This window comes from Dendrobates tinctorius, unplaced genomic scaffold, assembly GCF_039654945.1.
Source record: "Dendrobates tinctorius isolate UK_male_01 unplaced genomic scaffold, ASM3965494v1 ptg000202l, whole genome shotgun sequence".
Classification (NCBI taxonomy): Eukaryota; Metazoa; Chordata; class Amphibia; order Anura; family Dendrobatidae; genus Dendrobates; species Dendrobates tinctorius.
The window spans coordinates 2,648,941-2,661,511 of record NW_027361869.1 but is presented as its reverse complement, the minus strand read 5'-3'; the positions used below and the strand labels follow the sequence as shown (position 1 = coordinate 2,661,511).

General features: G+C 43.0%; 1 protein-coding gene across 3 annotated transcripts in view; it reads left to right on the top strand.

Moving 5' to 3' along the window:
• IFT140 (intraflagellar transport 140) overlaps window positions 1-12,571 on the top strand; it is a 127,610-nt gene that overhangs the window by 74,176 nt on the left and 40,863 nt on the right. For all 3 annotated transcript variants that reach the window (XR_012221972.1, XM_073553605.1, XM_073553606.1), the window contains exons 16-18: window positions 2,569-2,734; window positions 3,563-3,694; window positions 10,937-11,139. Coding sequence is in view for 2 of the 3 variants with exons in the window: in XM_073553605.1 (XP_073409706.1) it covers window positions 2,569-2,734; window positions 3,563-3,694; window positions 10,937-11,139 (501 nt within the window). In the remaining variant the exon portion in view is untranslated. The remainder of the gene's footprint in view (window positions 1-2,568; window positions 2,735-3,562; window positions 3,695-10,936; window positions 11,140-12,571) is intronic.

Below are 12,571 nucleotides of genomic sequence, written 5' to 3'. Positions count from 1 at the left end.
TCTTGAGTATCGTGAAATCCCGCGATAGTCAAGATGGCGTCGCCGGAAGAACATGTCGCCGGCGTGGACGACGTCGGGATCCAAAATGGCATCGACGAAATCTCGCGAGTTTTCGCCGACGCCATTTTGGATCCCGACGTTGTCCTCGCCGGCGACATGTTCTTGCGGCGACGCCATCTTGACTATCGCGGGATTTCGCCGATCCAAAATGGCGTCGCCGCAAGAACATGTCGCCAGCGTGGAGGACGTCTGGATCCAGGATGGCGCCGGCAGAAGATGATGTCGGGGATCGTGGATCAGCGGCGATGACGGCGTGAGTATGAGAGACGGAGTGAGAGAAAGGGTCGTATGTGGAGTGAAAGAGTGAGTGGACGTGAGTGGAGATGGTGAAAGGTGAGTGGAGTGTGTGTGTTGAGGGTTAACATGGAAAGAGGTGTGCGGTGACGTCACCGGTTACAACTGGACGGAAGTTGTTACAACCGGAAGTTGCTTAGGGCATTTATTATTATAGATATGCCTGCCTCCTCGGAAGGTGGGCTGTTTTCCTCCAACACAAAGTTCAAGGCTGCTGGAACACAGAGCCATCTACCTCTCCCTCCTTCACTGGTAGGACCTGCTAGAGGGTCGCCCAGTATTCATTCAATCCGACAATGCCACGACCGTAGCATCAACCGTCAGTGCGGAACATGAATCAACTCTGTCATGACAGAGGTCTTTCAGATTCTGTCTTGTGCCGAACAATATGTTCTGGCATTCTAAGCAGTACACATTTCCAGCGTGGGCAACTGGGCCGTAAACTTCCTAAGTCGTCAGGGCCTCTCCTCGGGCGGGTGGTCCCTCAGCACTCTGTGTTCAACCAAATGTGTCAGAGGTGGGGCACCCTCGATGTTGACCTGATGGCGTCACAGATGAACAACAAAGTTCCTTGTTTTGCATCCTCCAGGCAGTTGGATCTGATGCCTTGACTCTTCCCTGGTCTCACTTCCACCTTCTGTACCTGTTCCCACCTCCCCTCCTGATTCCCAGAATCATCAAGAAGATCAAAGCTGGAGGGGTGCAAGCCATCCTTGTGGCTCCAGACTGGCCCAAAAAAGCTTGTGAAATAGAATTGGTCAACCTGATTGCAGGTGTCCCCTAGAAACTCCAAGATCACCCACACTTACTCTCTCAGGGTCTAGTCTTCCAGTAGAATTATCTGTCTCTGAATTTAATGGCAAGTTGAGCCTAGAGTCCAGGTTGTCCCTCGGTAGCCTTAAGGGTCAAGTATTCGCACTCTCAATCCTGTTCCAGTGGAACTTGACCTCCCATCCCCATGTCAATACCCACCCACAGGGAATTGCTGGCTTGGTTCCGCCATATTTTTTCCCCCATGGACCTGTGAGACCTTAACCTAGTCTTGAGTGTCCTTCAGTGACCTGCCTTCAAACCCATTTGAGACGTTCCTGGTTACGATCTCCTATATCAGGGGGTCTTGGAACTCGCGTCTCTCTCGTGCTCCTCTCCCTTTCTTGTCCTCCACCAGGACGAGGTGGTTCTATGACCAGTCCCTTCCTTCTGTTCCATCTCAACAAGGACATCATCCTTCCATCCTTCTATTCATCTCTAGTCCATTTTTTTGCACTGTCCCTCCACAAGATGGATCCTGTCAGTCTTGTCAGGGCCTTACGTCTGTATCTTTCCAGAATAGCATCCCTCAGATGCTCAGATTCTTTGTTTGTGATTCCCGAAGGTCCTTCCAAGGGGCTTCCTGCCTCCAGAGCTACTATCGCTCACTGGATCCACTCTGCCATACTGTAGGCTTTATGAGGCAGTAATAGACCAACCCCACTTGGAGTGAGGGCTCACCCCCAGCGCGGTGAGTGCCTCCAGGGCCGTTCACCTCAAGGCCTTTGCGACCCAGATATACAAGGCCTCTACCTGGTCTTCCCTTCATACCTTTCCCAAATTCTACAGGGTGCTTACCTACACCTCGGCTGATGCAAGACTAGGCAGGAAGGTTCTGGTGGTGGGTTCGGGTTGTCAATCACCTGACCTGAATTGGGCATTTTCTTCTGTTCCCTCCCTTGGGACAGCTTTTGGACATCCAATGGTTACCTATGTCCCCCAATGAAGCGAAAGAGAAAAGTGGGTTTTGGGTACTCACCGTAAAATCTTTCTTGGAGCCTTCAGTGGGGGACACAGCACCTGCCCTTGCTTGTGCCTTTGTTGGGCCTGTTTAATGTTGTTTTATTGTTGCTTCTTCTACTGCTTTCTCCCTAATCGATTAGCTTTGTGCCAGTTGGTGGGTGTATATGGCTGAGGAGGAGCTAACTTTTATTGCCTAGTGTCAGACTCTTAGAGACAACAGCATACACCCATGTTTTCTCGTGTCCAATAAAAAGGGTATGGTTCTTGGAAGAAGGTGACGGAAAAACAAAAGTACAAAAATGAAAAATCTCCCCAGTTCTTAAGGGGCTAAAGTATAACATGAAGATTAATTTGTGTGGGGATTCAGAAAACCTGGGAATGGAAGAACATACAAGACAGAAGAGAGTTGTCATCTGTTTTTTCTTTGCTTGCTATCAACAGGAACCTTCCAGAGAACACAAAACTTCTAGGCCGGATCCCTATCAGTCACTTCTGGGATCAAAGCGAACCACGGCTAATAGTGTGTGAAGCAGTGCTGGCCATTCCAAATTCAGTGCACCCCTCACCGAAACACAACCATCTGGTGGTAGAGCTGACCCATGGAAAGGTAATGATTTAGGTTCTGGAAATTCAGTAGGCAAGGCTTAAAGGGAATCTGTCAGCAGGTTTATGCTATGTAATCTGGGAGTAGCATGATGTAGGAACGAAGAGCTAAATCCATACAAGGAAACTCTTCATTCCAATGGACCTCTGGGACGCCCACAGATCATAAAGTCATAGCATGTCAAAGTAATATGCCATGATTTTGTAAGGAATTACCCCTTAAAATTTTTTGGGGAGGTCATGATTTAAAGTTTAGTATTGAAATGGAGTGTCTCATCCCTAAAATCTGCCAAAGTAACCACAGACCTTTCTACAGTAGGTGAGCTAGTACATAGAAGACCAATACCAAGATTGAGAAATCTGTGGTTGGGGCCATGTGGTCCGGAGCGCTTTTCTTCTGATAGTTTTCTTGGCTGTCTCTTCTGTGGTGATTGACATCTCTGGATTCACTTCAGCCACAGCTGTCTAATCTATAATCCTGCAAATGGTCACACCCTTGGCGCATACAAAGATGAGGGAGCAGACCACTACCTAGAGAGAGGCTGTCAGAGGATTAGTGCTCCGGTCCATGCCACACCGCCCACATTGTACCGATCACCTCATTTGCATATTTACAAAAATAAAGGTCTCTTTAAAATGAATTCCTGCTGAATCAGCACTTTTGGGGTTTTCAAGGGATTGACCGGATTTCATTTAAAGGGCTATACCGTGATGGTAATGGTTTGAGAGGGGATTAAAGTTTCTGAAAGGTTTCCCTTTAATAAGCATGAATATTTTGTGATTATCTCAGTCCAGTGAATGGGTGACAGATTAACAGCTCCGATTTTTGCAGGAAGACGTGCTGGTTATGTCATTTTTCAGCACCCAGGAGCATGGCCTGCTACTTCAGGAGAGCTTTCCACGACCTTCCTCTTTCCAGTCCCTTCTCGGTATAGAGGTCCCACATTACTATTTTACAAGAAAGGTGAGTGGACAGGTATCGTGCAGACGGATGGTCATCCGTACGTTTACCCAGGGATATGTTATACCAGAGGTTACAGTGTTGAGTGTTATTCAATTTTTTTTTGCTGGACACAGCAGTGTGATTGGAGGCTCTGCCACCGAGAAGCTGACACCAGACGTCATGTTCGGTCTCCGCTGCTGTTTCCTCCTCATTTTCATTCTACTAGTGTTTAGCTAGATGGCAACGGGCGGCACAAAAAACCTAGGACTGCTGCAGGATGTAACAGGGAACTCTGCTCTGCATGGGCATAATGGCACTGTGATGCTGATTAACCCTAGGACGCATGACCATAAAAATCTACACTTTCACATACCTGGGGCCTTTTAGGCCCGTGTGCAAATAACATGGAATAACTCAAACAAAAATAATTTTCAAAGTTTATTTGAAAATTGCAAAGTAAGGATGCATTCCCACTAGCGCTGGTGTCTGCCAGGAGGAGATCTGTAATGGATCTGACCTCCTGGTGACCCCAGCTAAGGCTGGCGGAATCCCGGCATTCCAGCAGCCTTAACTGGAGTTACCAAGAGATCAGATCCATTACGGATCACCACCTGGCAGACCCCAGCGCCAGTGGGAACACAGCCTAAGATGTGAATAATTAAAAAACATTACTATGTGCAAAAAAAAAACAAAAGAGTAACTGACCGGGCTTAAAATGCCCAATATACGCATTCGATATAACTCTTTATAATAATGTTTTTTTGTCTAAAAGTTTTTTATATAAAAGTTGCAGTAAACATGCTGCAGGAATATATCTTTTCAAAGGTTCCTTTTCTACTTTACTAATGACCGCAACAACTTTCACACGTTATCTGTTCGGAAGAATGCTCCTTGCAGACAATTTGTCCACAAGTAGTACAGACATGCTCGGATTTCCTGTCCTTCTTTGCTGGACAAATATAACATCGCTTTCTTTTTTTATCTCTTGGCTCTGGATGTTCCTGAAAACGTATACCACATCGGATCATAGCTTCTGTTGTTTGCCTTTGTAAGAATTTTGTTCTGCTTCTCTCCATCATGTTAGGCATTAAAAGTTCATAGCAAAGTTCCGTCAAGTATAGACGTCTCTTGTCCTTTCTGTTGGCGTGGAATTCTGGATGAGTCTCACTATAAACAATATAGGTATTGAGGGCTGACACATCTAGCATACTATAAAAAAGAACTACAGGCCAACGTTTTGTGTGCCTCTTGCACATATACTCCAATCATTTCGTCCATCTTGTCCACTCCTCCTTTGGTTTTATTATAATGCAAGATGATTTTGGGTTTCTGTTTCCTGTTATTGGTGTCAATACTTCCATTACGGTGCATTGTACTCAGTAATATCACAGATTTTTCTTTCTTAGCTTTATAAGACACCATTGTCGCTTGATTGCAGAAACCAAATACACTATCATAAAGTTGTCGATGTTGATTGTGCTTCATGATTGGAGGAATTTCTCTGCGGTTTTGCTTCATTGTACCAACAAGTGTAAGTTGTTTCTGAAGCAAAACATTGCCCAGTTCAAGATTGGTGAAGTAGTTGTCCATTGTTATATTTTTTCCAGAATAGAAAATTGGTTTCGCAAGTGTTTTTGCTACGTCAGAACATAGGTCTTTCTGGACTGGAGCGTCAACATCTTTGCCACAGTAAATCAGACCATTCATTCCATAATAGCTTGTAGAATCAGACATCCAGAAAATTTTAATAGCATATTTAGCAGGTTTGCTGGGCATATACTGAATGAAATTGCAACGTCCCCTAAATGCAAGAAGTTGCTCATCCACTGTCACATTGTCACTAGAGTGATAATGCTTAGTACAGTTCTTGATAAAAAGATTCCAGATGTAGCTAATGGGGGCTAATTTATCTGTTTCCAACCTGACAGGACGAGTTCTCTTGTCATCAAAACGAAGGCTTCTCCGAACTTCCTCAAATCTATTGACTGACATTGTAGCTTTGTGATGTGGATCTGAAAAAGGGTTCATAAAGAGTTCTCTGATAGGAACATCGTATTATTTTGTACTCCCTGCCAGAAGAGTAAGGCCAATATAAGCATACAGTTCCTCTTTTGTTATATTTTTCCATGTTTTTTTTCTTCCTGAAGCGATACGTTTTCCTTCTAAGTTAGTACACAAAACTACCTCATCTACAATATCATCTGAAAAAAATTTACAGAACATATCTCTTTTGGACAAGAATTGTGGAATTCCTACAGTTCCTTGAGCAACTGTTACAATATTATGTGATGGGGTTCGTCCAAGAACCTCAGCAGTACTGTTCCAAAAAACATTAGTTTTGGATGCTCTACTTGTACGTTCTGCTGGATCCACTACTTCTTCATCATCTGAAGAATCACTGGACGATGAAGTAGAGACATTAGCTGGTGGCATGTACTCTTCATCAGACAAAGAAAGTTCACTGTCTTCATCACTATCAAAAATGATTGCTTCGATTTCTTGGTCAGTCAAACCCCTGGATGTAGACTGTGCCATTGTAACCTTAGAAGTCAGTAAACTAAAATGAAAAAAAAAAAAGATTACAATCAGGGTTGTACACTCTTTGTTAGTGTGTGTGCTAAGGGTAAAGTGCAGACCCCTCCTCTCACCTTCAGCAGGTCACTACTTTCTTTTAGGTGCAGTAGAAGCTTTTGGATTTTTGGAACTCAGAAAGTTTCTTTTTCAAGAAACAAGATGCTGACTCCTTCCTCCAAAGTCTCTTCAGCAAGTAGCACACAATGAACAGTGTTCAGGACCTATGATGATGTCAGAGACGCATGATGTTGTGAGGGAGCCTCCTTCCCAAGATCACATGACCATGTAGTCAGGCAGAATTCACACTCTTCATAGCAACAGCAGAGTCCTAAAGACTGAGTCAAAGTCTTCCCCAGCAACAGTGAAGACAAAAAGACTTCGGATCACATGTAAACCTAGTACAGGCCTAAAAGGCCCCAGGTGTGTGAATATGGGGTATTCACAAAAAAGAGTTGTTATACCGAAATGCCTGTAACATAAAAATAAATGAACAACTGGAAATGACAAACAACTATGTACCTGAGGAATACCTAGAGTTTCAAAATTCTAACTAAAGTAATCTTGCAGAAAATAGAAAACAATTAAGAGGGCGGGCCTGCGAGGCCCCAGGTATGCGTTCTAGGGTTAATATGATGCCTGATGCAGAGGGATCCGCTCAGTGACTACTGAATATTCAGCTTATGAAGTTTTCATAAAATGAGGTATTCTGTGCTTCGGGGTGGGACGTGGGGGGAAGGGTCTTCTTCTCATGCTCCGCACCCCCCCACCACCACCACCAGCCTCCTCTCCTGATTATTCAGGAGGCAGCGCATGCACAGACCTGAACTGAGCCGAAATTTTGATCTGCGCATGCGCTTGTTTGTTAGGCAATCCCTGCATGTGTTGCGGCTGTTGAACTGCCGCGAGACACGAAGCCATGGTGACTCTAACCTAGTATTAGAGCACACTGAAGATACTCTATTAGCACTCGAGTGTGCTTGGATAACACCTTTTCGCTCATCACTACTTAGCAGTTACCTTTAACAAAAAAAAGGAGTTTCAGTCTGCAATATTTACTCAGTTTCAGACCCTCTGATCTCTAGTTTTCAATCTGATCCAAGTGTAAGAGTTTTCTCTTATATTGGTGTAGCTGGATGTGAGTTCTGTGTGTATCCAGGGTGTCTCTGTCTTCGTTAGCTCATATATCAGCACAACTTCTATCCTGTACTTATTTAATATTGTGCTTTCCCCCTTTTCTTTATTTTCATTAGCCTGTTTTTTTCTGCCATCCCTGAGACTCTGAATACTTTCTCCCTATCCACAGTGTGGATATAAGTATACAACGCCATCTCTGTTTCTGTCTCTAACACTGAAAGGGGGAGAGCAGAGAGAGCCATCAGAACCAACTAGATAATGGACTTGCATACACTCTGCAGCAGTAAAGTAGTACAACATTTTTAACAAAGCCTATTTAGAAAGTTGCATTGAAAAATCAAATGAATAATAATAAAAACATATATATTTTAGAAGGTGTAGAGCACTTTCTAGTCAAGTTTCTAAATTGCCCCTGTAATGCAGCCTACACCGCCATCTTCACAGACCAGAGCTCTCCTGTAAATTTTGCGGCTTTCCTAGATCCTTTTGTGACGCGTTTCACCATCTAGCTGTGCAGCAGTAGAATATACATAGTTGCAGATGGTAAGTGCACTGGTGGAAGGGACAATACCCACGGCTGCCAAAGAATGTGCCACCTGCCAAATTACCGTAAAATGCCAAACTGATGGATTTCTCGTCCCTTGCGTTTCGCGGTCACTTGCAGATTCCAGCAAACCACATTTACTGTCCAGATGGTGCGCTGTGTCATCAGGACCCTGAGATCTTATGTCAGCTTGTAGCTAGAGTCGCCCGATCGGCACGGCCGCTTTGTCTACTCGTCTGTTTGCATCTTCTTGTTTTCGGTTATACCTTCTATGTGTTTTTTTTTTTTGCTTTGCATGTTATATTTAATTTGTGTCTGTGCTTTCTTTGCCATTTGCCATCAGTTGTTATTCCGGAGAGGCTGTGCTTATCAGCCTGTTGTAAGTATACCAATGTCCCCAGGAAGGGGTTGTTTTTTATCTTTTTTTTTTTCTTGGTTTGGCTTGTACCACTCTTGAAATGTTTTACTTTTTTGAAGTTGTGTCCTGAAATCTATAGCTTACTGTATAGATTTTTTTTTACTGTGGTTTGCAAAAGAATTGACACCCCACCTTCCTTAGCATTTTTTTTTTGTTTTGCTACCTCACAACCTGGAATTTCACTGTTCTTTTGTTTGCTTTTTTTGGAGAGTATGCATCAGTTCATGTAAAGAATATGCCTGCAACTGTGAACATTTGGTTTTCTTTTTATTTTGAAGCAAACAACAAATAGGACAAAATAACTGAAAACTCAAGTGTGCATAACTATTCACCCCCCCCCCCAAGTCAGTACTTTGTAGAGCCTCGTTTTGTGGCAATTATAGCTGCAAGTCGCTTTGGATAAATCTTTGAGCTTTCCACATCTTGCCACTGGGAGGTTTGCCCATTCTTTAAGGCAAAACTGCTCCAGCTCCTTCAAGTCAGATGGTTTCCTCTGGTGACCAGAAATATTCACGTCTGACCACAGATTCTCAATTGGATTAAGGTCTGTGCTTTAACTAAGCCACTCCAAAACATTTACACGGTTCCTCTTAAACCACTTGAGTGTTGCTTTAGCAGTATGCTTTGGGTCATTGTCTTGTTGGAAGGTGAACCTCCATCCCAGTCTCAAATCACTGACAGACTGAAAACGTTTTTGCTCAAGAATATCCCTGTATTTCGCAGCATCCATTTTCCCTGTCCCTGCTGCTGAAAAACATTCCACAGCATGATGCTGCCACCACCATGTTTCACTGTGGGAATGGTGTTCTTGGCGTCATGAGTTGTGTTGGGTTTGGCTCCAGAAATAGCATTTACCTTGGTGGCTAGAAAGTTCAATTTTGGTCTCATCTGACCACAGTACCTTCCTCCATACATTTGGGAAGTTTCCCACATATCTTTTTTCAAACTCAAAATGAGCCTTACAATTTTTGTGTGTAAGTAGAGGCTTTTTTTTCTGCCCATTCTTCCATAAAGGCCACCTCTGTGGAGTATATGACTTACTGTGGTCATTTGGACAGATACTGCAGTCTCTGCTTGGGAACTCTGCAGCTCCTCCAGGGTTAACTTTGGTCTCTGTGCTGCCTCTATGATTAATGCCCTCCTTGCCCAAGCTGATAGTTTTGGTGGGCGGCCGTCTCTTGGCAGGTTTGTTGTGGTACCATGTTCTTTCCATTTGATGATAATGGATCTGATGGTACTCCGGCTGATCATCAGAAATTGGGATATTTTTTTTTATAACCCAACCCTGCCCTGTTTGGAGATCTCCTTAGTCTTCATGGTGGTGTTTTGGAGATCTGCTTGGTCTTCATGGTGTTGTCCCTTGTTAATGGTGTTGCTGTCATTATCGCCTCTCAGAAAAGATAAAGTGTATATACTGACGGCCGTGTGACACTTAGATTGCACGCAGGGTGACATCCTGTCACTAAGCATGCGACTTATAAAGGGAATCTCTTGCACCAGAAATTTTTAGGGGCTTCAAATATCAAAAGGGGTGACTACATATGCACATGCCAATTTTTAGTTATTTGAACCCATAAATTTAATTTATACCTATATTTTTCTCACTTCACCAACTTATACTATTTATTCCTGATGCATCAAAAACAAATTGGATTCCAAAAATATTTAAACACAGGTTGTAATGTAACAAAATAGATTTAATAAAAAAAAAACAAAACACAGATGGAGTGAATACTTTTGCAAGCCACTGTATGTTGTTACTTGTGTGTGACTGATATACTAGAGTTCCCAGTCTTACAGGTGATGGATCACTGGTAGCTCATAATGGTTAATCTATATAGACATACTGTTTCTCATTCCACCATGTATACATCTGGTTTTTTGCCTCTCTTAAAAGAATGTGTCATAGGAAAATAACCTATTGTTTTAAATCAAAATTTTTATGTTTTATTTTTGAAAATTTTTCATGTCATGATCCATATAAAAAAAAAATCTGAAATCTTGAAATTTTCTCTCTGACCGCAAGGCCAAATATTACATTATGTCCTATTCTTTTCCCAGACCACGTAAAGATTAGCAGCAATTGACTTAAAAAAAAATGAAAGTATTTTCTATTCATGCTTTGATATGGGCACAAGTTATTGTGAATGCAGAGAGGGGGCGAGCTTTGACAATTATCTGTTGTGATTGTTGGATTCTGAGTTATCAGTCATTGAACAGTAGGAGAGGAGGTGAGCTGTGACGTGACCTGTTGTGAATGGTGGATCCTCTGTTATCTACTGTATATAGAAGTTTTATTAGTCATTGTACAGGAGGGGGGAGGAGGTGAGCTGTGATATCACCTATTATGAATGGTGGATCCTGGGTTATCTACTGTACATAGAGGTGTTATCAGTCATTGTGCGGGAGGTGAGCTGTGACATCACCTATTGTGAATGGTGGATCCTCTGTTAGCTACTATATATAGAGGTTTTATTAGTCATTGCGCAGGAGGGGGGAGGAGGTGAGCTGTGACATCACCAATTGTGAATGATGGATCATGTGTTATCCACTGTATATAGAGGTGTTACTTTACTGCTTTGAACGTTCACAGCCCGGTGAGGAAGAAGGGAAATCTGAAGGCACAGATGATGCCACATCACCGATCCCCCATATGGTGGCCAAGAAGCCGCTGCGAGACTTCATTGGCCTAGAAGACTGTGAGAAGGCAACTCGGGACGCCTTGCTGAACTTCAGCTTCTACCTCACTGTAGGAGACATGGATGAAGCGTTCAAGTCCATCAAGCTCATAAAGAGGTAGGACGAGCTGTGCATTTATACTTGCTTCTACCATATACTCTCCTCATAGGTCCAGGTGGGCAGCTAGTCAGTGGAGAATGGTGTTTTCTTACATCATCACTTTTATTACACAGATCATTTTTCCAATCCCACTCTTGTCACCTGGAATTTTTCTGATTTCTTGGACCTCCACTGCTCCTGGGAATAAGTTGCAGGCAGCACTTTAGTAGATCTGTGTCTGCTCTGCTGTATTTGTACTTCTCAGCAACGCTACGGCCAACTTCTTTACATCCGGTCCCTTTATAGTGAAGGGGGCTGGCCGCATCTTCTTGCACAGCCGTGAGGCCAAAGAAATTTTGGAAGGGGATGCAATTGTTAAATCCGCTTTAAAAACTCTTTATTCTCAGGATTGATGGGGGTTTCAGAAGTCGTACCTGTACCAGTCATGTAGTGATGGCATACCCTAGTAATATGCCATCACTTTATAATTCATAGGGCTTCATAGGAGGTCGTACAAGAGTGACTAAATGATGGATTGAAAAGTAATGAAAAAAAAAAAAAAAACGATTTAAAATAACAAAGGGTATGGAAAAAAACATTTAAAATAATAATTAAAAAAAAACATAAAAATCCAAATCGCCTCCCTTTCTTCATACAACAAAACGAAGTGGTTTTTTTTTTTATTAAATATGTGTGTTTTGGGCTAAAATTCATAGTTGCCTTTGGGTTGTGTTAATAATTCTTTACAGTTTCCCTTCTATAGCCTCAGTGTTGCTCTTGCTTTATCTATTGCTGGCTACAGAATGAGGCAACTGGTAATCCATCAGTGAGTTCATTCTGAAAACCATACTGGAAAACAAGTAGCACAGTGATTTCCTAGGAATTGTGGAGTCACACAGGTCAGAAATCCACAGGTCATACATTGATGGTATATAATACTGATATGCCATCAATGTCTGCTATGAGACAACCCTTCTAAAATATCCTTTCTGGTCATTAAGAAGTTAGAATTTACACCCAGAAAAAGTGCACAGGTTATAGTGACAAGAATGTCTCTAAGATGAGGAGGATTTCACCATTTAAAGGGAAGTGGCCTTGAACCCTCTTCTCCAACGACGGTGATTGTTCAGGAGATTGATGCTCCACTAAGGAAATGAACTAAAGCTGCGACTTCAGGAGGAAGCGCTCGAAATGCAAGTGCAAGATGTTTCTTTATTAGAGACATTTTCACACCACTTAGGAAGTGCTCAGTAAGTGATGAGGCGAGAGGGAAGTCGCATTGCCTTGTGTGGAGGATCCGGTGAGAAGTAAGTGACAGATGGGGTGCGAACGTAACATGGATCCATGTACTTCAATTTCGTGTCTTTTCTTCATGCTTGATACCCAGCTGTTGCCGATTTGTTGGAAAGCTCCTGGTGCACTCGCATCCAAGGTTCCTATCCTGGCTCCG